General features: G+C 36.0%; 2 protein-coding genes across 3 annotated transcripts in view; one reads left to right on the top strand and one right to left on the bottom strand.

The window, feature by feature from the left end:
• Nucleotides 1-24,268, bottom strand: part of LOC140141094 (histone deacetylase complex subunit SAP18-like) — a 49,737-nt gene that overhangs the window by 9,845 nt on the left and 15,624 nt on the right. The window lies entirely within an intron of this gene.
• Nucleotides 488-22,476, top strand: LOC140141093 (sulfotransferase 1A3-like). Of its 2 annotated transcripts, none has more exons than XM_072162869.1 (7): nucleotides 488-1,483; nucleotides 8,087-8,263; nucleotides 11,485-11,621; nucleotides 12,703-12,946; nucleotides 18,942-19,048; nucleotides 20,394-20,628; nucleotides 21,319-22,476. In XM_072162869.1, exons 1-7 carry the CDS (start codon nucleotides 1,468-1,470, stop codon nucleotides 21,429-21,431), a joined length of 1,029 nt encoding a protein of 342 aa, XP_072018970.1. In that variant the 5' UTR covers nucleotides 488-1,467; the 3' UTR covers nucleotides 21,432-22,476. The 2 variants fall into 2 exon arrangements, with proteins under 2 accessions (XP_072018970.1, XP_072018971.1); XM_072162870.1 differs by having other exon boundaries at nucleotides 490-1,483; nucleotides 18,942-19,036.

The raw sequence follows: 24,268 nt of genomic DNA, 5'->3' as shown, positions 1-24,268 counted from the left end.
GTAACTAATCTGAGAAAGGGCAATCAAATTCTTACAAGCCAAAGAGGGGACCCCAAAAGATCTCTGGCAGACCATTTTGGTTATTTATTTATTTATTTATTAGATCTTGTTTTGCCTGGGGTACAAAGCTCAGGTGATGAACACTTGTTTTCTAGTTTGACCCTGCCCTAGATACATAATAATTATTTAGCATGCCCCCTCCCCCCTGCCAAAGAAAAAAGAGGGTAAGTCAGTTTTGGGGATTTTGTTACGATATGAGTTAAAATATGCTCCACTATTGGGCTTGGAAAATTGAATTAAACCATATATTTTTGTCTATTAAAGATTAAACAGTATATATAAGGGACAGCACTGGGACAGGTTAGATTTTGTTACATATTGAGAAAAGGTGGTTATCTACGGACTAACTCAAAGTCATATTACATAACTTGTGCAGTCTTCGATCAAGTCTAGGCAAACATTCCAAAACTACACCTTGACCGTTTTGACCCTGCTACCAGTCTACTACACACAGTTGGTTTAGACTGTAGACTTGATTTGTACAAATCAGATATACACAGGTCAGCTTTCAGAAACTGTTGCTTGTTCCACACATAGGTGAACAACCTGTGAATAATATCGCTGGGACAACATACACTCCACCCACTGGTGATCAAAACTTGATATAATTCTCTCAATTTGTGGATCAATTTGCACAATTGTCTGGTCATCATAGCCTGTGTTTATAAAACCCAGGATGATTAAAAAAATATTATCCACTTGCAGAAACAACTAGTGTCGCTGGGACAACATACACTCCACCCACTGCTGGTGATCAAAACTTGATATAATTCTCTCAATTTGTGGATCAATTTGCATGATTGTCTGGTCATCATAGCCTGTGTTTATCAAACCCAGGATGATTAAAAAAATATTATCCACCTGCAGAAATAACTTGTTGAGCTTATAAATCAATCCAAACTAATCGTGTACAGGGAAAAACCATCTACAGCGCACCTGCATCTGTAAGGCTATCGAGGGTTAAGTACTGGAAAAGCAAACTTTCGTCCCTTCAGCGATTTATTGATTGCAATCCAATGGATTTCTCTCATGTATCTGTAACCGTATCTTATCTATGAGAGAGAGAAAACCAAAGAGAGCTAGACATCGAAGTGGCGCTGGTGTGTCGGCAGCATGCATGCACGCACAACAAATGTTTCTTACGCAGCACAGCCTGAGGAACATGAATTTAATGTAATCAAACCATGAGCAGTTCGGAGCAATTTTCATGCAGACCGGGATATAGTTTGCTGGTTGAGGCATTTTGATAAGGTGTTGCTGTACTTTTTAACTTGGACATACCAGGGATTTTTTAACCTACTGGAGGAAAGAAGGACATTATTACACTTTTCAGTTTTAATTAAATGCATGGTGGCCGGTTTCTTAACTTTTTAATCGTCAAAGTGGTCGGAACATTTCAAGTTGACAATGGTGGATTGGGAAGGTATGTTTGAAATATTTTATTTATTTATTTACTTATATTCCTAGCTCTCTACGGTGTATCCTTTGTGTATTTAAAGAGAACACCAAACAAATCCTAACTCTAATCCTAAACCCTAACCTTTATCCTTATCCTAACCCTAAATCCTAACCCTAAATCCTAACCCTAACTCTAATCCTATTAGTATTTCGTGCTTTCTTACACTATTAGATAAACCCTCTCTTCACAAGTGTTTTGGGGTCTCAAAATAATTGTTTGAAAATGTGTTGCAAAACTGGTTGGGGTGAAATACAAAATAGGAAAATGCTAGAAATGTATTACAATTTTGCATACTGGGTACCACAGTGAAATTTTGTTATAAGTGAATTTTGAAATGCAAACCACATCAAGACAATTTGGGTTTCTGCGTATATTCATCTTATCGATCGTCAAACCTCTAGACTAGATAGGTGCAGGTGCAGTCTATAATAATGGCAATGCCAAATCAATATCACATGCATGTAGGCTGATACTCCAATTCATATTTGTGCCTGGACACCTCGAATAAGCTGTAAAGTCCCCCTCTGTTCATTTGTACTTTTTTACATATTTGCAAAGAGCATGTTTCAGGAATTAAAATGACACCTCAATAAACTTCATATGACAATCAGAAGCGAAGTTATGGCTTGTTATAGGTTGTCATGAATCAAAACGCGAAACCAAGAAAAACGCGTTCAAAGTTAGGGAAGCAATATGACCATTCATCAGATGGGCCTCAGAAAATGTAGATTATTTCATATTTCCACTTATTTCTTTAAAATAAAACTTTGTATGTGTTTAGAAGAAAGCTTAAACATTTCAAATCTGCAAAAATCTCAACTTCGCCAAAATACGAGATTTGCAATATATTTTCACCTGTAGCTCGAAATGAAGTTTGCCGCGTTTACGGCTCATTCGCCGCGTCCAGCCACATTTTTACTTTATCTGAATTTGATACAAAATGGAGTTTTACTGTGCATGGTACTCATATTATTGGGAGTTTTTATATTTCTTACCAAAATATAATTCTGGTTATTACTTGAATAAAAGCAACTTGAAGGAGTATTTCGTGATCCTAGCATCCTCTTTTTATGACATTTTTCAGTAGATATCCACACAAAAAAAGCTTATTCCCAAAATTTCAGTTGATTCTGATTTTGCATAATTTGCGAGTTATGCATGATTTTATGTTTGTTTATTAAACTGCTGCAATTCGATCTGATGTACCAGAACATAATTCAAATTTCATGATATTTTTGCTAAACGAATTAATCTGTAATTCATGTTGTCAGAGGTTTCCAGTGGTATACAAATCTCAACGTTTTTGAGAAAAGTGGGGGGGGTGATGCTGTGGATCACGAAATGCCAATTTAAAATTTTAATGTATTTTTATAACCAGTGTTCAATTTTTGTTGTAATTTCTATATTTATGATGTATACATGAAGATGTTTGAGACTTGCTGTACCTCCTGAAGCCTTGCCCTGTTGCCTTTGTTTCTTTTTCAATTTATTTGTCTTTTTTTATTTATATTGAATAAAATTTGAATAATGAAACTGAACATAAAACTGTACTCACAATGCATATTTTACAAGATTTGTGTTTTCTTTTACTATACATACATGTATAAGCCGAAAAATAATTTATTTACATTTTGACATTTAGTAATATTTAATCATTTTCAATCTTGACAGTTTTGCACGCAGAGGAGCACTTTATCAGTCATAAAGAACAGTTTTGTATTAAAGCGACATTTTATTCATAAATATTGAGTTTTAACATTTCTGCACAAATTTAGTCTATGATGACCCTTCATACCCACATCAAAAAGTTAATTTTACGACATATCCAGTGGCGGCGCCAGGAATTTTTCCGGGGGCATTGGGGGGAAGTGAATTTCAGGGGGGCAAAATTGGCAAATTTTGCATAAAATTGCTGCAAAAAGTGGAAATTGATGTGATTTTGGGGTTTTGCCTCAAAAGAGGGGGGGGACAAACTGGGGGCAAGAAAAATAGGGGGGGCAAATCCCCCCCAATAAGCGCTGCCACTGGACATATCATTTTGTAATGTCATAATATAAATCATCATTATGTGACCAGATCTGATCCAATCAGGCTAAAGTCTGCAATAATGAAACAGAGATATAGGCAAAAAGAGAGGAGAAAAAAAAAACAAGAAAAAAGACAAGAAAATGGACATATAAAAGGTTCATAACTTTGCAACCAAGTATTCAAGAGACACTGGGATTCAACATCAGTTGAGTGTAGGTATTGAGCAAGTTAGTAATGGTAGTTAAATAATTTTCAACATTTCCGGCTTTAGCCTGGGTAGATCAGATTGGGTCACATAATTGCCATTTAGTGTCTGCAAGTAGCTGTTGGAAAAACAACAACCCTGAAACGGTGCGAGCGAGCAAGCTGAACGCTTGATCAGAGCACTATCTTTTTAGCCAATGCTAGGGATTGGGGAATAGGCTATAAGGGTATCACCCTTTTTTTGCTTTTTTATGATGAAATATCATCATCCACTTCCGGAAATGTAAAAAATAATTTTTAAAAAAAAATTCCCCAGAAAAATCTGGATTAGAACCCCAAAAAAAAAAAAAAACCCCAGAAAACTTACATCCCTGAATATATAATTTTGGTAGTTTAAATTAATATAATTTTCAAATCTGTAAAATCTAGCAATTAAATATAATGTGCTTGCAACAGAACACTTATCCACATCAGATGGACCAATAGATCAAGAACTGGTGAAAAATTATCAAATCTTATTCAAACCTTGAACTAAGCAGACTGGAACCAGGAGGATGTTTTTGAACATTGCTCCTGGTTCACTGTTATTCTACAAGAACCAGGAGCATTTTCTGAAGAAACAGGAGTAATTTTCAAACAGTAAATCCTTTTCTGCATACCATACAGCATACCAGCACTACTGCATCAAGTTCAAAACTGGAACCAAGAGCTCCTGGTTCATGTGAATTTGACAAGAACCAGGAGCAACTGATGGCTTTACAATGGCAAATTTGCTCCTGGCACTTGCTTATTTCAAGGCTTGATCCTATCATTTTCATAAAACACTGTTTGACTTCAACATTTCATGTTAGATTGATGAACATTTCAGTTGGCTATCACGCACTGAATCTGTGGATGTGACTTTAAACTGCCTCCAGGCAATGCCCACTTGTCCCAGAATCTTAATTAACTCTCTGTTTGCTTATTTCTCCGCATCTTTTTGTTACATAATGTATATTTGCTGACACATTTGCAATGTACTGTAATAAAGTAAAAACAAGTCGGTATCACTGTTGTAAAAATAATATGTAAAATAAAATTTGAGACAAATGCAAGAAATGGATTTCAGATGTGTATCAGCAACATGCAAATTGGAATATTGCAGTAAGACTTATTTGATTTGATTACAATACATGTATTATTTCCTACCTTCTTAGTTTATCATGGATGGCAAGGTTTTTATTTGCTTGGATTTGCTTTTGATCAGTGGGTTTATAAAATATCTTTCTTGTTAATGTTAAGTTTAGTATAGATTGGTTAAATAAATATTGTTTCTTTAAATGTTAGATTTCAAAATTAGTTTTAATGTTTCTTTTTTTAGTTCTGGTAACATTTTAAATTGTATACCGTAAACGTTCGCCTAATGGCGGTATGGAGTTAATGGAAATGAGAGAGCGCCATCCCTGTAAAAGCCGACTATTATCACTGATCATTAAGGGTACGTGTAGTTAAAGGATGAAACCTATCGACACATACAATTATGAGCAAGATCGAACAAACTTGTTCATGATAATGCGGTAATCATTCACCTGATACGTTGTGGCCCAGTGAGCAGAGCATTAGACTATAGTGCGAAGATAAAGAGAACTTGTGGATAAGATTGATGGTTCGAATCTCATGCAGTAATTTCTGACAGATTATGATGTCTGTCAATGTTTTTTTTTTTTTATTTGAGGAAATTTTATTCTCTATTTTCTTGATTTTATCTTTAACATTGTTTATATTATTTTATTATTTTATCTTGTATGTGTCTTTTTTCATGATTCTTTGTTTTTTCGTTTCATTTTAGACTTTCATTTTAACTCAATCCATTCAATCAAATGTTGTAATGAACCTATTTCATTGTATAGGCATTTGTTATGTGTGTGAGACGAACTGTCGCGTGCGACAAGTCTTTCAATTCAGTGAGTGTCCTTGCCTATGCATCAGTGGTCATAAGAGGTATATCATTTTATTCGAAAGGGGGGTCCCAAATATACGGGGTCATAAAGTCTTGGAAAGAATAATAGCAGGGGGTCATAAAATGTTTTATGACCAAAATGTAGGGAGTCACACGATGACCACAGAAAGTGTGTTATTTTATTAAAAAAGACTGATTTCAATAGAATTATGGGGTTTGGGATCATAAAAATTTTGTTGCCGAAAAAGGGGGTGCGCAATTTTATGGACGAAGACTTTTGGTAAATATGGGACCCCCTTACGAAAAAAATGATAGCCCTCTAAGAGGATTCAAAAGATAACCTCTGCCCCAATAATCCCTAGCTATATTTGTTTGAAACTGTTCCACGGAGGATGTATCATAATAGGCTCAGTCTTCAAATGATATAAATAAAATTTGAATGAGTGAGCGAACAAAATCATACAACGACCAACTCAATAGAGGCTGTGCATATGACGTATCATCCCGTAAATCTAGTGGCGGACTACTCAAATGCATTCAATAAAAGCATGATTGCATCTACCGCGACAGTTCGTCTCACACACATAACAAAATGCACTACGATCAAATAGGTTGATGACAACATTTGATTGAATGGACTGCACTGCGTCATGATTACGGGAAGAAACCGGTTCAAATCTTTTGTTTGGAGCCAATCGATAATCGCAACGTACCTATATCGCTAGCGCTGAATACTGGCTAGGATTCCACAACACAATGAGAACATGTTATAAGCGCTTTGGAATGCACACAATACCCCAATGGCTTTCCATATTATGTGCACTCAACAACTATGCAGTATCGAAGCCCGGTATCGAAGTTACGTAAATGTTACTATGTCAACGGGATCACGCGCTTAAGTAATGAACCACGATCGAAACAATCAGTACACAAAAAAGGCATACCAAAATAGCGTGATCGTAATGATCGCCATATAAACAGTGCTTGGTTCCGATACCATCACGGAGTTACGTAACTACTCCTTGGTCTGATAGTTATATGATCAATGGTCTGATCTACTTGGGTTCGACCCTTTTAAGAAAAGAAAAAATAGCTGATCATTTATAATGCATAAACGAATAAAGTAATGTAGTTACACAATTTGAAACATTGAGGCCGTTCTATTTTTCAAAGGTCATTTAACTGTTAAATGTAGTGGAATATATCACGCATTGATAATGCATAAACGAATAAAGTAATGTAGTTACACAATTTGAAACATTGAGGCCGTTCTATTTTTCAAAGGTCATTTAACTGTTAAATGTAGTGGAATATATCACGCATTGATAGGTAGCAGGTGGAGCCAATTTTGTCAGCGGTTTTTGTTGCCATTGTTCGCAGTGCCTATTTATCTAAAAAAAAATAAGAAAATTAAAATTAAATTAAAAAAAATTCACAATATCGTAAAATAGGGACAAAATCCAAAAACATTTCTTGACCCTTCTTCACATAAAAGTGGGGGCAGAAATCAAGATTCGAACAAGTACCATTCATCATTTAAGGCGCACCCTCTACCGACTGAGCTAACGGGTCAGACAATAGAAGGTGTAATTTTGAACTGAAGAATATTTAAAAAATATGAAGAAATTACAATGTTATAAAAAGATTTACCAAAATGAGTATAACGTATGAATCGATTTACAAATTAAGTCCAATGACACTTTGAGAAAGAATACCCGAAGAAACCCCAAAACATTTGCTGCTCTAGCAACTAACCTAGTGACCTAAAGTCACGATATTTTTTTCTGAGGCATTATGTCCAGGTTGCTCAATTTAACATACACGTATCCTTAATGCTGTTGAGATTTTACAAGGATGGCGCTCTCACATTTCTAAGAATCCAAAAGCGCCATTAGGCGAACGTTTACGGTATTGCTCTATCCTGTTTAATTTCATTGTGTTCTACAAATCAATTGATTTGTTTGTTTTATGTTTTTGTTTGTTTGTTTGATTTATGTTTTAATAAACAAGAATAATTTAGTGCACAACTAATATGCACCCAAATTAGTCTTGAGCCAGACTGTATGTGGCTATAGGATCGACGAGTGTCAGACCGACGCAAACTGGCTGTGTAGGAGACTACACCCAAATATGGCCACAATGTTTGAAACAAAATCTTGCAGATTCATTAACTTGATGCAAAACTATTGCATATACATGTACATATCACCAGGCAAGGATGGATTTCATGCATCGTCATTGAACCCAACCCAAGTCCAAACCTAAACATATCCTATGGAAGACTTAATTACGACAGATTTGGGTCATGAGTTGAGATGATGTGTGGCAACTGTTTATAGTGAAATCGACTGCACACCTCACACCTTTTTCCCCTTAATATTTTTGTTAAATTTCAGATTTTACCAAGAAGTTCCAATCATTGCCAGCTTACTTCCCTTCAGATGATGATGAATTAATGCACACCTATGAAGGCATCTTATTCCTCAAAGTTACACCTGCCAGCTCTCTGAGGGAAATCAAAGTCCTGGAAGTCAGGCAGGATGACCTCTTCCTCATCAGTTACCCAAAAGCAGGTAAAAATTTATTTTTTAGTGACAGAGATGTCACAGGTTGACCCAACCTGGGGGGGTCCGAGGCCAGCAAGGGTCCCGGTGGGGTCATTTCAAAGCTCCCGGCGTGTTCTACACTTTTAATAAAAAGCACTTCCTTCTTCCAAAAAACATGCTTTAAAGTTTCGAGTTTCCTATACTTTTATGCACCAGAGACACTCTTAAAAATGTTTTTTTTTTGGCTTTATTACATGACCAAATATGGCTGATGTTGATATATGTGAAGCAGATCAATAAGGCAATAATTAACCATTTTTGTGCTTGGCATCCACTGCCTCCCCCACCCCACCCCCACTAACCGGCATCCCATCCTGGACCTTGACGGTCAGTGTGCTTTTGGTTAAGTGACCAGAGACATAAACAAAGGGATATTAGGCAAAAAAAAATAATGGTTTGTCTCAAAGCTCACGAGTGGTTTGAAAACAAATGCGAAATGCGATTTTTATATTTTTTTATTCCGACTTTTTTTCATGGTATTTTCGCGAATTTTTCTGGAAAAACTAAAAAAAAATTTTGTTTGAAATAAAAAAAAATTTTTGTTTTGTTTTTTTCCAAATCTCACGATTTTACAAATCTTGCTTGTGAGCTTTGAGACAAACCTTTTTTTTGGCCTTAGATGATATGGGTGTATTAACAACAAACCACAAAAAAAGTAGGTTGACTTTTTAAAGCCAAATACTGTTAGAATTTCATCTACAAGCACATATGCCTCCAAATGAGTTTTTGTGTGTGTTTACAGTGATACAGGTATCTGTACAAACATGTGTTATTGTAAGACCAATATATTGTAACGTTTTTGTGTAAGGTCTGCCTTTGGTTTTCACTAAAACCCTCATTTACACTTGCAGGTGGAATTCTACGGTAACAGAATGGCTAGTGTTTTATTTGCCATCAATTTTGGGCATCAAAAGGTATTTAGCACCGGAAAATATTTCATGAGTGGCCCCCTTCAAAAAAAAAACTGGATCTACTCCTGGGTATAAAACATAAGAAATATTGTTGGGTCTTTAGGTGAAATAAGGCCAAAAACAGCACATCCATGGCCATTTTTAAGGTCTGATTTGAAAGAAATGCATCTTTTTGTCAAATCCTGGCTATGCCCTGGCCTGTCATCTATTTCAGAGACTGTATACACAAGAAAGTTACACCAAAAAATGCCAGATATCCGATAGGCGATGCAATCAAGCACTATGTATCAGATGTCGATAGAATTGATTAAGACCTGTCTAAAAAGTGTTCACTTTCTTTGTTTTCAGCGACACTATCATATGTCAGGAACTGGAAGTCCAATTTTGATGGGATTTTCAAGCTGTCATAACCTGCAATATGCAGTGGCGGCGCAAGGATTTTTTTTCGGGGGATTGAGGGAGCAAAGTGAATTTCAGGGGGGGCAAAATCAACCAATTTTGCTAAAAAAAAAAAAAAAAAGTGGACATTTTCATAATTTTGGGTTTTTAATGGGGGGGCAATATGGGAACGAATATTACTTGATAAAAAAGTAGGGGAAAAATATATATTTGATATTACTTGGCATACTTGGAGGTTGTAATACATTACCTCACAAATATTTATACAATGTTATGGTTCTTCCTTTTTTTAATTGAATGAAAGCATTAAACTTCAACACTACACCTTGAATGTATTTCGCTAGGTCGACTAGCATCTTCAGCAGACTTGTACACTCTTTTTAATTGGTTTTCCCTTAAAGGTGACCCGATATATTTTTAAGTTTCTTGTAAAGGTGACTAATTCCTTGTGGAATTACTGACACTAATACAGCGTAATACTGGTAGTCTACAGTGTTTTTATCAATGATAATCATCATGATCATGAAAATGAAATATACTGATATCAAACGAAAAAACCCTATTTTGCTCATTAACATATTGAAAATAGGCATTACAAATCGGTGTATAACCGAAAATATCATCAAAAATCTGTTGAATTAGTCTCAAACGTGGTATACAACAGTCGAGACTATTAAATTTGACAGTTTCTTTATGATTTCTTAAGAAATATACCGAGTTGGAACGCCTAAAAAATATGAGCTTTCCCCTGATACTAAAATCTGCATTTTGATGGGTTTAAGTGTGGGATGAGGCTGTCAATCAGGTTACCCACCTTTAATTCGGTTAAATCCAGCTGATATTTGTAACTCAATCAAGTAAAATTTGTAAGTCTTTTGTTGTTTAAGTCATTAAAACAATAATGGCTAAAGTCAACCTGAATATAAGGGAAAATAATCTAATTGAGAAACCCATAGCTCCAATTTTAACATTTGCAGCATATTGTTTTGTTGTATTGAAAGAATAGAAAACAACTCCTTGGCTATCCCTGCCAGAGGCTCTCTAATACCAGGGTTTCTATAATTATCTTGTCTCCCACACACCCAGGGAGAAATGTTTGAATTCCTCATCATGTATTGGTGTCTTCAGTGTCACCGTCTGTAACATCTTAAAATTCTAGCGTGCAAAACATGCTTTTGTTTTACGTTGATTGTTTTTATCTGGCAAATCAATTGAAATGAAATGAACCTCTGAAAATAGATCTACTTTTATATCAAAACTGCAATTTTTCGTCAATTGAACATTTATTTTGTGGTTTGGTTTTTACTGTTGTGTATATCTTCTGTAGCAGGTCTTATTCACTCTTATGTACTTATAATCTAAACATATTGAGCTATATTAAGAACCACTGGAACCAATACTAGGCATGTTTGTACTCATTCTAATGCATTATCCATACTGCTTCCAAATATGGTATGAAAATGTACAATTTCAAAAAATTTGATAAAATTTGGTTGTCTACATTTGACACCCGCACAGAGAGGGTTAAGTTTTTTCTCTATACAGTGGTTTAGTTGTTGCTGATTTTGCGAAACAAATGACTGATTTTATGATCACATTTGCATAAAGGCCTCAAAAAAAATGTTTGATTGGCATAACCCGACCGACCCTAAAAGTAGGCCCAAGTAGACTTTTTAAAATAAAAAAATAAAAAAAATTTAAAGAAATTATAAAAAAATAGAAAACAAAATCCCAATGGCTTTATCGAATGCCATTTACAGCTTAAAAAGCAAAAAAAAAAAAAAAAAAAAAAATCCCGACCTACCTACCCTAATTTTTTTTACGCCAATCAAACAATTTATCTTTGAGGCTTAATTGTGCATATGTTTTAATTTGCAGGAACCACCTGGATGCAGCAGATTATTTCCATGATTCTTAAGGAGACCGGTAAAGATGATTCCAACGATGCAGAGCATACTCATCTTTTCTTTAAATTTCCATTCCTGGAAATGTCATGGGTTAAACACTACTCACAAGTAAGTGTTTCCACAGTTGCTTTGTTTAAAATTCATTATAAATAAAATTAAGGGGGTACTACACCCCTCGATAAATTTGTGTCTATTTTTGCACGTTTGTGTATGCTTTCTGTCAGTATTTAACTACCTACATCTATTTGGTAATGTCAATAAACTGATTAAGGGGGTACTACACCCCTGTGGTAAATTTGTGACTATTTTTGAATTTTTCTCGAAAACTAATAACACAGTGATAACAAAAGTTATGTATATTATAGGGGCAAGGAATCCAATTACTACACTGGGATTTCAGTGACCCAAGACAAGCGGTTTGTTATTTATGATAAGAAATGAGGTACTGCTAGGATGTACCTCGTTTCCTATCATATATACTGAACCGCTTGTCTTGAGTCACTGAAATTTCAGTGGAGTAATTGGAGAAAAATTCAAAAATAGTCACAAATTTACCACAGGGGTGTAGTACCCCCTTAATCAGTTTATTGACATTACCAAATAGATGTAGGTAGTTAAATACTGACAGAAAGCATACACAAACGCCTGGAGGGGTTACTCACATAGTAAAGAAATACGGGGATGTGGCCGCTCGAATGTAGGTTTTCCACAAAAAATCCTTAGACATGGGTCAATGTTTTGAACAAAAAATCCTTAGACATGGGTGTCCCTTTTAAATTTTCCATGCTATGTGTGAAAAATATACTATTTTCAAGCTCAAATCCTTAGATATGGGTCCTTATTTCCTGAAAATCCTTAGATATGGGTCCCTATTTTCGGTACAATGACCCTTGGAAATGGGTTTTGAAGCTCGAGCCGCACATCCCCGTTGAAAAATAATCCAAGATCCAAGTACCCCCCGCAGCACAAATGTAACAAGCTTTCCTAAAACTATCATTTACTGAATGAAAAAGCGAAAAGTGTAAAACAGTGGATGAAATTGGGGTAAGATATCTACACTCCATAAACAGCTTTTAAATGAAACCTAAAGTTTACATTCTCTCTTATGTTGTATTGTATCATGACAAAAACTAAAAGTCACCTTCATTAAAAAAAATTGTAACATTCATTCGCTCTTTGCTTTCTACAGTTAGATCTCCTGCCACCAACCCACCGACTTCTTGATCATGTGCCATCACCGCGTACCATCAAGACACATTTACCAAGCGCTATGCTCCCTAAGCAACTATTTGACAAGAAACCAAAAGTGATCTACATTGCAAGGAACCCCAAAGATCTTGCCGTATCTTACTTTCACATGCATCAGAAGGACATTACGCTAAAAACATACAAGGACTGGGAGAGTTTCATTGAGGATTTTATAACTGGCAATAGTAAGCATTTAGATTGGATTATGTTGTGGACTGAAGTAGATCCGGTTAATCATTAACCATGTTAACATCCCCTCCCCACCCCTTATCACTTTATTACAAAATCTGATCCCTAAAAAGGCACCATATTTCTTGTTTTGTTACCTAATGCTGTGAAGAATATGTTTGGTTATGGTTTCCATCCATATCCCAACTGACCCTTGTTTTGTGGGTTACAGCCCGCTAGTCCGAAGGCCCGCCAGTCCGAAGGTTCGCTAGTCCGAAGGTTCGCTAGTCCGAAGGTCCGCTAGTCCGAAGGTCCGCTAGTCCGAAGGTTCTCTATTCCGAATTCTAAATAAGGTCCGCTAGTCCGAATTTTTAACAAGGTTCGCTAGTCCGAATTTTAAATAAGGCTCGCTAGTCCGAATTATATATAAGGTTCGCTAGTCCGAATTTAAAATCATGTCCGCTAATTCGAATTTGACTTAGGGTTCGCTAGTCCGAATTATTAATAAGGTTCGCTAGTCCGAATTTTAAATAAGGTCCGCTAGTCGAATTTAAGAAAGAAAGAAAGAAAAAAGAAAGAAAAAAGAAAGAAAGAAAGAAAGAAAGAAAGAAAGAAAGAATAAAAGGAAGGATTTATAGAGAAAGTAATCAATGAAGAAATAAAATAAATAGAAAAGTTTGTATTTTAGACATTCATAATAGGCCTAGCTCTCGTTGTTGTTTTGAATTATATCCATTACTATTGAGGCGATGGTGTATATTTGATTGCAATTTCATTCATTCTGCAAAACCTACATCAGTAATTTGTAAAAGGAATAAATATTCAAATACTTTAGAAAAACAGCATCTATACCATGATACTTTGTGTCTTTAGAACATAAATATACAGTTTTCATCGATTGGAAACTTATTGGGTTACTTGCATTGTTTCCTTTCTGAAAATGTATACTTTTATGTACTTGCCATCATTACTTTTAAAGAAACAATGCAAAACATGAACAATGTTGTGAACCTGTGTGCACCTACTCAGGTAACACGCTATATTTGATCAAACACCTCCAATACATTTTGAGACCGGTGTATGGTGGCGGTGATCAGGTTCTTTAAAGAAAATTCGGACTAGCGGACCTTATTTAGAATTCGGACTAGCGGGCCTTATTTATCATTCGGACTAGCGAACCTTATATAAAATTCGGACTAGCGGACCTTATTCAAAATTCGGACTAGAGCACCTTTTTTGATTCGGATTAGCGAACCTGATTAACAATTCGGACTAGCGAACCTTTTAATAAATTCGGACTAGCGAACCTTCGGACTAGCGAACCTTCGGACTAGCGAACCTTCGGACTAGCGAAACCTTCGGACTAGCGAACCTTTTTTTCGGACTAGCGAACCTTTTGGCGAATTCGGAATAGCGACCGTCACGTCCTCCATTGAAATACGTGTTCGGACTAGCGAACCTTCGGACTAGCAAACCTTCGGACTAGCGGTCCTTCGGACTAGCGGGTACTCGCCGTTTTGTGCACCGCCTCCAGTGTGTTAGAAAGTGTCGCAAAATGTGGACCAAGGTAACATTAAAATTGTCTAAACATTGAACATGTGTCAACAAGCGCATATTTGTGGGGGTGTTGGCTTTAACACCTATAATTCTTTAATATTAAAAAATTGGTGACCCCCAGTGGCGGCACCAGGATTTTTTAGGGGAAACAAAGTGGATTTCGGGGGGGACAAAATCAACAAAATTTGCGGATGCCGCAAAAAGTGGAAATTTACATAATTTTGGGGTTTTGTCTCAAAAGTGGGGGAGGGACAAGGAAAATATTGGGGGGGGGGAGGTAGGAGTGGCCACGATATGCCACTGGTCAATTTCATAATAATTATTTTGGTCCAAATAGCCCTTGGAAACGTTGTCTAAAATAAAACACAGTTATGTTATGCATTGTTTGGTTATGGTTTCCATCCATATCCCAACTGACCCTTGTTTTGTGCACCACCTCCAGTGTGCTGGCCATAGGCTTTTAAAAACAAAAAGTCAAAGTTCTCAAAATACGGGGCTATCTCAGGAAACACTGAACCAATACTAGGCTTGTTTGTACCCAGTTTAATGTATTTTTCATGCAGATTCCAAAAATAGTCATAAAAATGTTTTCATACAATTCTGACATTTTTTGAATTTGTAAAGTTGTCGCCTGCAGTCAACACCCACGTGGAGAGGGTTAACAGGCAAATTTTGGTACAATAGGATAAATGGTTTTTCAACTGATCACAGCTCCCGGACTGGTGAAATTGGAACCAGCTTATATGTGTATCATTTTATTCAGTTTTTACTTATTAAGGGGGTACTACACCCATTGGATTTTTTGCATTTTGTGAAGAAATCAGAAAAAAAAATTGGTCAAAGTGGTATGCAAAATAAAGGGGCAAATCTTCTCGTTCTATTGGTGACATCGGTATCAATGTAGCTTACATGCTTTTAAAGGTAGAAGCCCGGAAGAGGTACATAGGCATGCATTCATGAAATCGAGTTTCTTGAGAATTTCAGAATTGCTATTGTAAATCAAATTACACACACATGTTAAGCATTTATGACAGACGCTAAAACTATAAAATTTATTTTTTTGGGGAAATTAATTAATTATGCACAGCTTTGAAAACATTAATATGCATCAATTTCATGTTATCAATGAAATTAAACTTATTTTCCCCCTTCCAGTTGACAATGATATGCAAAATTTGTGTTCGCAAGGCAGCATATTTGTTTCAGGTTTGATAAGGTTGAAATTAAAGAACAGTCAATGTCTTGGTTTTAAGTATTAAATGATTTTTAGGGCCGTCAGACTAAGTAAAACACGAACATTGAATATAACGTGAAAGCGATGTATACGGCAAGTATGTGTTTGGGACAATTAGTTAATTTCTGCAACTTATTGCACAAAATCAACTAAAATGGGAACATAACCAGTGTATGTTGGAGTATAATTAATATGCCACCATTTGTACTTACATCGGACACCTCAATCCACTCCATTTTCACTTGAAACAACCGCTGCCAGTGTATGATATTTCCATAAATAAACGTCGCCATTTTAACTGCAATTTGCATTGCGGTGTTGGGCGGTACTTGCTACAATTACGATACCAGTGGTATCGTAATTGGTATCAACTACTTTTGACAGATAGCAAAAATAAAATGTACTATTATGAAACGTATTGAAAACAAAAATATTTGAAAATTGAAAACAAATATAAGCAAATATTCTAATCTGTCATTCTCTATTAGCAACTTCAGGTAGCGAATAAATTGTTTGTGGTATAGTGATTTAATTCCAATGGATTGTCCCCCCATTTGCAGCTAGACTTTATGGGTTATCCTAGCATTTCGGTTTTTTGGTGTCTTTGCTTGTATCCATGTATTTCATATAGGCCTATGCTAAATTTGTGATAATTTGTGATTGATTATATTTATTGTTCTTGTCGATTTTGCGAATAAATATGAATGAATGAATGAATGAATGGGATTGTGTATGGGATATACACTCATCGGCATACCATGCCTGATGGCGTGATATTTCGAGTGATAGAGGTGAAGTTTATGATGCTGGTTTTTTTTTGCAAATTTCCAATGTTTTTCGCTTCCAAATGTATTGGGAACTTTCATAATGATTGTATATTAAAGACCCATTCAGTGATCCCAGCGCAGTTAGTGTAAAAAAATTAAAATTGTTTGTAGGATCACAGGGGTTGATGTAGGCCTACATAGACCGCGATCACTTGTTCAAAAAAGTTCAAAAAAAGATAAAGTCGAAGCCAACCAATTTGCATGTACTATATGGACGATAATTGTACAAGGATTACTTGGCGACTGCCAAATTTGAAGAAAAAATCGCCTTCGCTTAAAAATCCGGTAAAACTTGAAAATTTATGAAAATTCAGCTCAAAATCCAAGATGGTGGCCGTAAAGTTAAAATTGTCAGAAGAAGAAAACTAAATCGAAGCCAAGCCATAACATGATAGGTAATTGCATAGAGATTAATTGGGGACTTTAAAAAATGAAGAAAAAATTGGTCTTTGGTTTCAAAATGCAAAAAAATGGCAAAAATCCAAAATGGCGGATATCTGAAGGCATTGAAATTGTCTTTTGGTATTTTTGAAATGACAAATTTGGCAAAAACGAAAAAAAACAACCCAGCAGTACTGACGAAGTTGAAGCCACATTCAAATACACGATACTGTCAGTATCTAAATTACAGATTAATAACGTAAAATGTCTTTCGGCTGAACCACTGCAGGCTATGTTTAGCACATCTATGACAATGACAAAGGTACAAAAATCTGAATTTTGATGATTTTTACTATCGTCCGGATAAGAAAATCACTGAATGGGCCTTTAACTAGGCCTATTTTATCATTTGGGAAGAAAAAAAAAAAATCTAAAAATTTGAAACGATCGTATAGGCCTACAAGGCTTTAAAAAGAAAGTTGTAGGGGGCCTATTAAGCTTGTTGCATCTAGTTGATTAAAGTGATGTTTGCTACTGGTTTTATTATCACCTGTGTTGTTTGTGTTTACGATTCGTAATCCCACAAAGAGTAAGTTTAGTTCATTAATGTGGTAGGCCTACAGCCACACGTACCCGCATCCCTGAACAAACACATCCTACTCATTTCAGGCGCAGATTTTAGGGGGCACGCCGACTGACCGCTACCCCAAAAAAAAAAAAAGAGGAAAGGCGAAGAGAAGAGAAGAGAAAGGGAGGAGAAGAGAAAAGGGAGAAAAGGAGAAGAGAAAAGGAAGGTTAAAATTTCACGTAATTGAGTAGGCCCATGCTTAATAAAACCCGCACAGTCGGGTCGATTTGAAGTAGGTCCTATAATAATGGCCTGCGATTATTTTAGGCATTGGGCTTGAAGGCGGGTCCGCATCCTAAAGCATGTGAAAATTACTGCGCCCCGCCGATATGCAGGGTCCGTCACATTTTGCCACCAAAGTCATTATTCCTGCCGACTTCATCGATTTATGCACGGCTTTTACCATGTTTACGAATCTCGAATTTTGCAAATTGAGTTTGGGCCCTTTTTTTTAAGCAATTGATTTGAATAGTGTAAAAATGATGCACCAAATAAATGGCTTGAATTGGACCAGGGGTGCAAATTGTGATTTCTTCCTCAGGAGCAAGGTTTTTAGACTCAAAATTTCCTCAATCATACCATGCATAAATAGCTTTATTCTATATTTCAAAAGATGGGAATGTTATACATATTGTGTATTTTTAGAACGACTCAATGTTAAAGTCTTCAAGTTTCCAAAAAAGACTTTATATGAGAAAAATGTGCGCGCGTAGCGAACAAAAAATGCTATGTTACACTAGTTTTAGGCTCCTTTCCCCTTTTATTTTCCTTTACTACCCCCCCCCCATTTCTTCTTTCATTTTTTGTCAGAGGGAGTACAACTTGTTCAGTGCTTCATGGTTCTTCTTTTTAAATTCTGTCAATATTAGTATTGACGCAGGTGGCATAGGAAGCGGAACATGTGACGTACGAGGCTGGCGAAGATACAGGCTGACAGCCCCATTCAAAATACACGGTTAGCAATTACAAATGGAAAATTAACATACTTGCAGTGTGGTACATTGTCATTACCCAGACGGTTTTAGAGTAAAATAATTTTGCTTTGACACCACATAACAAATTTAGAATTGTTTGTGAAGATTTCATGATTATGTGTTAATCCAATGGCGACCTCAAAATTGGCGATATATCGCTTCCATCACCGCCTGATAGACGTATTACAGGAATATCGCTAAAAATAAGCGTCCTTATCAACCAGTCAACTTTACGACAAAAAGGTGAAACAGGACACTTTTACAAAGTTTTTTCATAATTTTATTATTTCACATGATCCGTGCATATATCGCCTAGCTATAAATGAAAAAATATTTTTTTAGACCAATCAAACCAATATATGGGTGTAGTACGCCCTTAACTCAAGTTTTTTGTTCTTTTAAACCATGCAGTAGACTACGGCTCCTGGTTTGACCACACATTATTTTGGTGGAATCGACGTCATGAGGAAAATGTGCTGTTTATGAAGTATGAAGACATGCAACATGTAAGTAAACAGGTAAATTCAACTTCGAAAAGGGGCTGCATTTTCTTTGAAAGGGGATCATAATGTTCTGCCATACGATTGTTAGCACCAAAATATGTTGCTCTGTTGTTTCAAATACAATTGAAAATGGATAATTTAATTAAAATGAGTATATTAAACAATAAACATGCCTTCAAATAGTCTCAAATTCGGCTTCCTAGGGGTCTGCCCTAACCCACATAATTTTGCATTATTTTACATTTGTCGATGTGCAACAGGGGTAAGGGTCATAAAAGTTTTAACTTGAGATGAGAGGAGGGGTCAAAAACATTGACACCTGTCACCAGCATATTTGGGAGCAGAACATCATGTTTCAACTGCCACTTTACTTTTCAAATCCCATTGAACTCTGTGCAAAAGATGTTGTTTTAGAATTGTGTGTGTGTCATTATTACTTGGTCAATTTCAGATCTAAAGTGATGTATGCATAAAGGATAATTCACACCTTCTGTAGATAACATATAAAATGTGAAATCGACCAGCTTTTTGAAGGTGTTTTTATTGTAATTACATCAGTCCAAATTTAAATTTAACCATGCACGTCTATGACACTCTATGCAGTGGGCGGGCAGTGGTGTCATGTTCACTCACACAGCTATCCTAACCGCAAGACTTGCTGGGTAGTTCTTAAATCATCCTCTGGGAGCAGAACCCCCTTGCAAAGAAAATTACACCCCTAAGCTGCTAGCCAATCATTCAAGGAAATTTCACATGTATTTGCACTTTGCAGATAATAATGAAATAAGAAATACTTTGCACATATGTTTTGCAGATTATGTATGATATAATTAGTGAATGTTATTCAACTAGTAAAAAAAAAGCTCCATTTGTAGTATTGATCCCTCAAGAAGTGTAAAAAATAAAAAAAAAAAACAACAACAAAATACCTAGCATGCATCAATCAGCATCATATCACCAACTTAGTCCTAGATATGGGCAAATTATGAATGAATTACTATGTATTTGATGGCAAAACTTGGAAAGTAAAGTTTAAATTTATATAAAAACATGTTGTAATAATGTGCATCATCCAATTTTTCAACCATCACAACCATAGCCCTTAAATGTTTGTACATGATTACCAGTATTTAATTTTTCTCTTCAATAGAGGTTATCTGTGTTCTATAAGCTGCATATCCTATGAGCGACTGTTATACCTTGTTTAGGATTTTCAAAAGTAGTTCCTGCATGTACAAACATGACTGTTTCAAAGTGGCCTGCCAAAGTCATGCAAGTAAGTCTACGGGAACCAGCGCCTTCTGTTAGAAGTCATACATGAGTAACATTGATAACCTCTATTATTATGATTGCTTAACAGGATCTACATGATGCTATCAACAAAGTTGCCAACTTCTTAGGTGCAAATCTCACAGTTGCCATGACAACACACATAGCAGAACAATGTTCCTTCAATAGCATGAAGAAGAACCGAAACTGTAATCCCGACACCCTAGGCTTTATGGATTCAGATCCCAATAAACCAAAACAACAACCAGAACAGACCGTTGATGGCGCTACAAGTGATGAACCTCAAGCAATGTTTATGAGAAAAGGTAATTTTTGTTGGAATGTTTGATTTTTAAATATCTGCAGTTAGATTTCTTTAGACTATAGTGAAGGAGCATGGTGGCCGAGCGGAACGGGCTCCGACTCATAATCGGAAGGTTGCAGGTTCGAGCCCCAACGACCCCATAGTGTTGTGCCCTTGGGTAAGGCGTAGCGATCCCCCTATAGCAATATTACACGGAGGAGTCTGGCCCAATCACCAATGAAAGAGAGATGGGCACTCCGATCACTGTTTATACAGGATCGTCTCCTTAAAAAAAAAATTTTTTTGCCGACGGAAATATTTTGTGAATTTTTTTTAGCCAGGACTGTGCTCAAGAATCTAAAAAATTTTGTAATTAGTAACTAATATAACATTCACAATAGGTCTAGTACGTAACAACAGCACAGTTTCGCTACACATTTTCTATATATTATATGTCTCTTGCAATTTGCCGACAATCACATAGCTTTTAATACCGTACATATGCTGACAATCACATGATTTTGACGACAAGAACATTTTTGCCGGCAAAATTGTGATACCCCCCTCTAGTGTCACCCCTGGAGAGTGTTAAGATTATAACTTTATCTATATCATATCATGTATACGCTCGTATATTGAAGATTTTGAAATTTCAGCATTCTGAACTATTCACAATTTCACATCATTTTTTTTTGTTCCTTTATTTTTACAGGGAAAATAGGAGATTGGAAGAACTATTTCAGTGATGAACAAAGCAGCAGACTTGATGCACAGTATAAAGTCAAAATGGAAGGATCCGGCTTGACATTTGATTTTGGCGAATGATGATCTATCTTGCAACTATTTGGTGCAACAGAAGAAAAATTTGTGGTTGCTCTACGAACTTAGTTTGAACTTAGTTGTTTTTCGTCTGCTTGGTTTATACCCTTGTGTGCTCTGGAAAATTGGTCATTTTTGGCGATCAAACTTCACCTCCTTCTGTACCAACATTTGCTATTTCTTCAATTCCTTGTTATTATTTGGTTCAGTTCATCTGCCTATGTGCATATATAGTGATTCTCATCACTTGTTCCAAGTGTACTTATGTATGTATTCCTGTTCCTCCCCTATGTTTTTGCATGTAAAAAACTTCTGTGGGCTGTGGAATTGGTAATTTTTGGCTATCAAACTTTACCTACATGCAGGGTTTGCAGGTTTTTGCCGCAGGTGGAAAAAAAAGCGGTTTAAACCGCGGTTTTAACCACTTGGCAAAAACAGTTTTTGCCGGCAAAAATGGCAGAAACTAAAAAAGTGATTTTATAGTTCAGTTTTTTCATCTCAAAACAAATTATTAAGTTACAAAAATAAGTTCCAGAGTGTAACAAGGCCAGATTTTTTAATTATAAGTTAAGCAATATATTAAGAAATTAACGACATGCGTTTTCATTGCTCAAGTACATTTAACTGAAATATATGGCATGTATAAAATTCAAAACTTTTTTATTTCAAGGACTTGATGAGACAAAAAATATGTTGGTGATTCATTAAAAGTTGTGTGTTACTGTTTGTGAGCTTTCTGTGCCACTTTTTAATATTTGAGTGACTACCGTATTGTTTGTAATAAACGCTCCCCCTCTAATAAACGCCCCCCTCCAATTTTTCTGTGAAAAATTGACAAAAATGCAAACATTTCCATGCCATATCGTGTAGGTAAGCTTAAAACTTGCATCAGTCATGTCAGTCACGATCGCTATATTGAATGGACAAAACATATTATGACTCAACTCCCATCCATTTCATTGCCTTATTATGGTAGAATTTCACTAATTCCATGCACTTACAGGAGTAATTTTGTTGTATTTCCCACGAAAATATCTTTTTCCGTGGGCGCCGCCATCATGTACAATGTATAGTCGTGAATCCCTCCTTTTAATAGGAGCACCATCGGGAAATTGAACCCGATTTTTAAGCTTTTTTCACTGACAATTCACTTCCAATAAACGCCCCCCTTTTGGAAAAATGCAACGCCCCCGGGGCGTTTATTACAAACAATACGGTATATGTGAGTTTTTGCCAGTTTAAACCAGGCAAAAACTGGCAAAAACAGTTTTTGCCAGGTTTTTGCCACTTTGCCAGCAAAAACAGTTTTTTGCGGGCAAAAACCGAACCCTGCCTACATGTACTAAATGTACCTACATTTGTTGTTTGTTGTCCCCACTTTACTTGAGTTGTTTCCCCACATGAAGTTGGTGTACCATGCTCTCTTTTCAGTATTTTACTATAAATTAACTGAAGTCAAAGGCTGAAATATTTTATGTTTCTTTCTTTCAAATGTAGAATAGACATCTAAAAATCTTTGATTTAGACTGTCTGAACTTGCGGGCTTCATATAGCCTAAAACTTTAAGCCTTAATATGTAGCGGTAAATGTGTGCATGGGAAACGAAAAGGTGAAATCCGCCATATTCGATTAATGATCATTGGAGGTTGTTCAACATTTTCACATATACACAAAGTGTATGTACAAGAGGAGAGGAGTAAAGACTAACCATTGCGCATTATGTAAAAACATGAAAAAATTGGCACTTTTCTGCAATTTAATTGTCATCATATGCAATGAGTAATATTACAAAGGTTTGTATATATGTTGCAATTTCTGCACAAGACATTACATCTTAGAGATAACAAAGGTATCAACCAGAAATAATCTACTTTGAGATTATTTATCCATTTGCATTTTGGAATGTCGCTGAAAAGTGCCATTTTTTAATGTTTTCACATGCATGCATGCATGCATGATGATTAGTCTTTCTCCTACCCCACTTGTATGTATTCCTTTTTGTTTGTGAGCTCCGCAGTTGACTGCTAAGATGGTACTAGTGATGTTTTTATGAGAATTATCATTGTAAAAAAGACCTCTAATTACTACCGGCTTTCAGAAAATGTGATGAACCCGGCCGTTAATTAGAGAAAATGTTATTCCATGTCAAAATATGTAAAGTTAGCTTAGAGTCAAGAGTGCACACACACACTTCTTGAGCTCCCAAACTCATATACCACATAAATTTTATACTGTTGTAACCAGCTAAGCACCAGGATTCTACACATGTGCTTTTTATTTTGTATGGACATATAATTTTGGAATTATATTGCATTTTATATATTAATTTTGAGTAATATCTTCAAGGATCTGTGAACTGTACCAACATAATTATTGATTTTCACCACTGCACATCCTGTTTTGCATCCAGCCATCATCTATTCACTGGACAATAGGGTCCTAATTGAACAATGGCATCTTCTCTGAACAGGACAATTGGCTCAGCATGGAGTACTTTACATAGTTTTATGAACTTGTCCTTTGCTGGATTTACAAATGGAGAAATCTACAACACTGATAAATGGAAAATTACTCCAAAAACATTCTCCACTACAATAACTGTGGATCCTGAGTGTGTTGATGAAATTCTCTACCACTTATCAGCTATGTATGGATCCCCTGAAAGCAAGGGCAAATGTGGACTTATCTTCAGATCTTTAACTCCAATGGCAACTATTACTGTGTATACTTCAACATCTACTATTTCTGTCCAAGGCACCCAACATACTGAATGGGTAGACTCTGTGCTTCCTGAAATCAGTGACAGAATTGACTCTGAAACATCATTTGTTAAGCAGACTACT

Source organism: Amphiura filiformis, chromosome 19 (genome assembly GCF_039555335.1).
Source record: "Amphiura filiformis chromosome 19, Afil_fr2py, whole genome shotgun sequence".
Taxonomy (NCBI): Eukaryota; Metazoa; Echinodermata; class Ophiuroidea; order Amphilepidida; family Amphiuridae; genus Amphiura; species Amphiura filiformis.
This window is presented reverse-complemented; position numbering and strand designations above follow the sequence as displayed.

Bases quoted from the DNA above. Each gene is read 5' to 3' on its own strand.
- LOC140141093 (XM_072162869.1), top strand. The intron at 11,622-12,702 runs GTAAGTGTTTCC...TGCTTTCTACAG, and splicing joins GGGTTAAACACTACTCACAA to TTAGATCTCCTGCCACCAAC. The intron at 20,629-21,318 runs GTAATTTTTGTT...TTATTTTTACAG, and splicing joins AGCAATGTTTATGAGAAAAG to GGAAAATAGGAGATTGGAAG.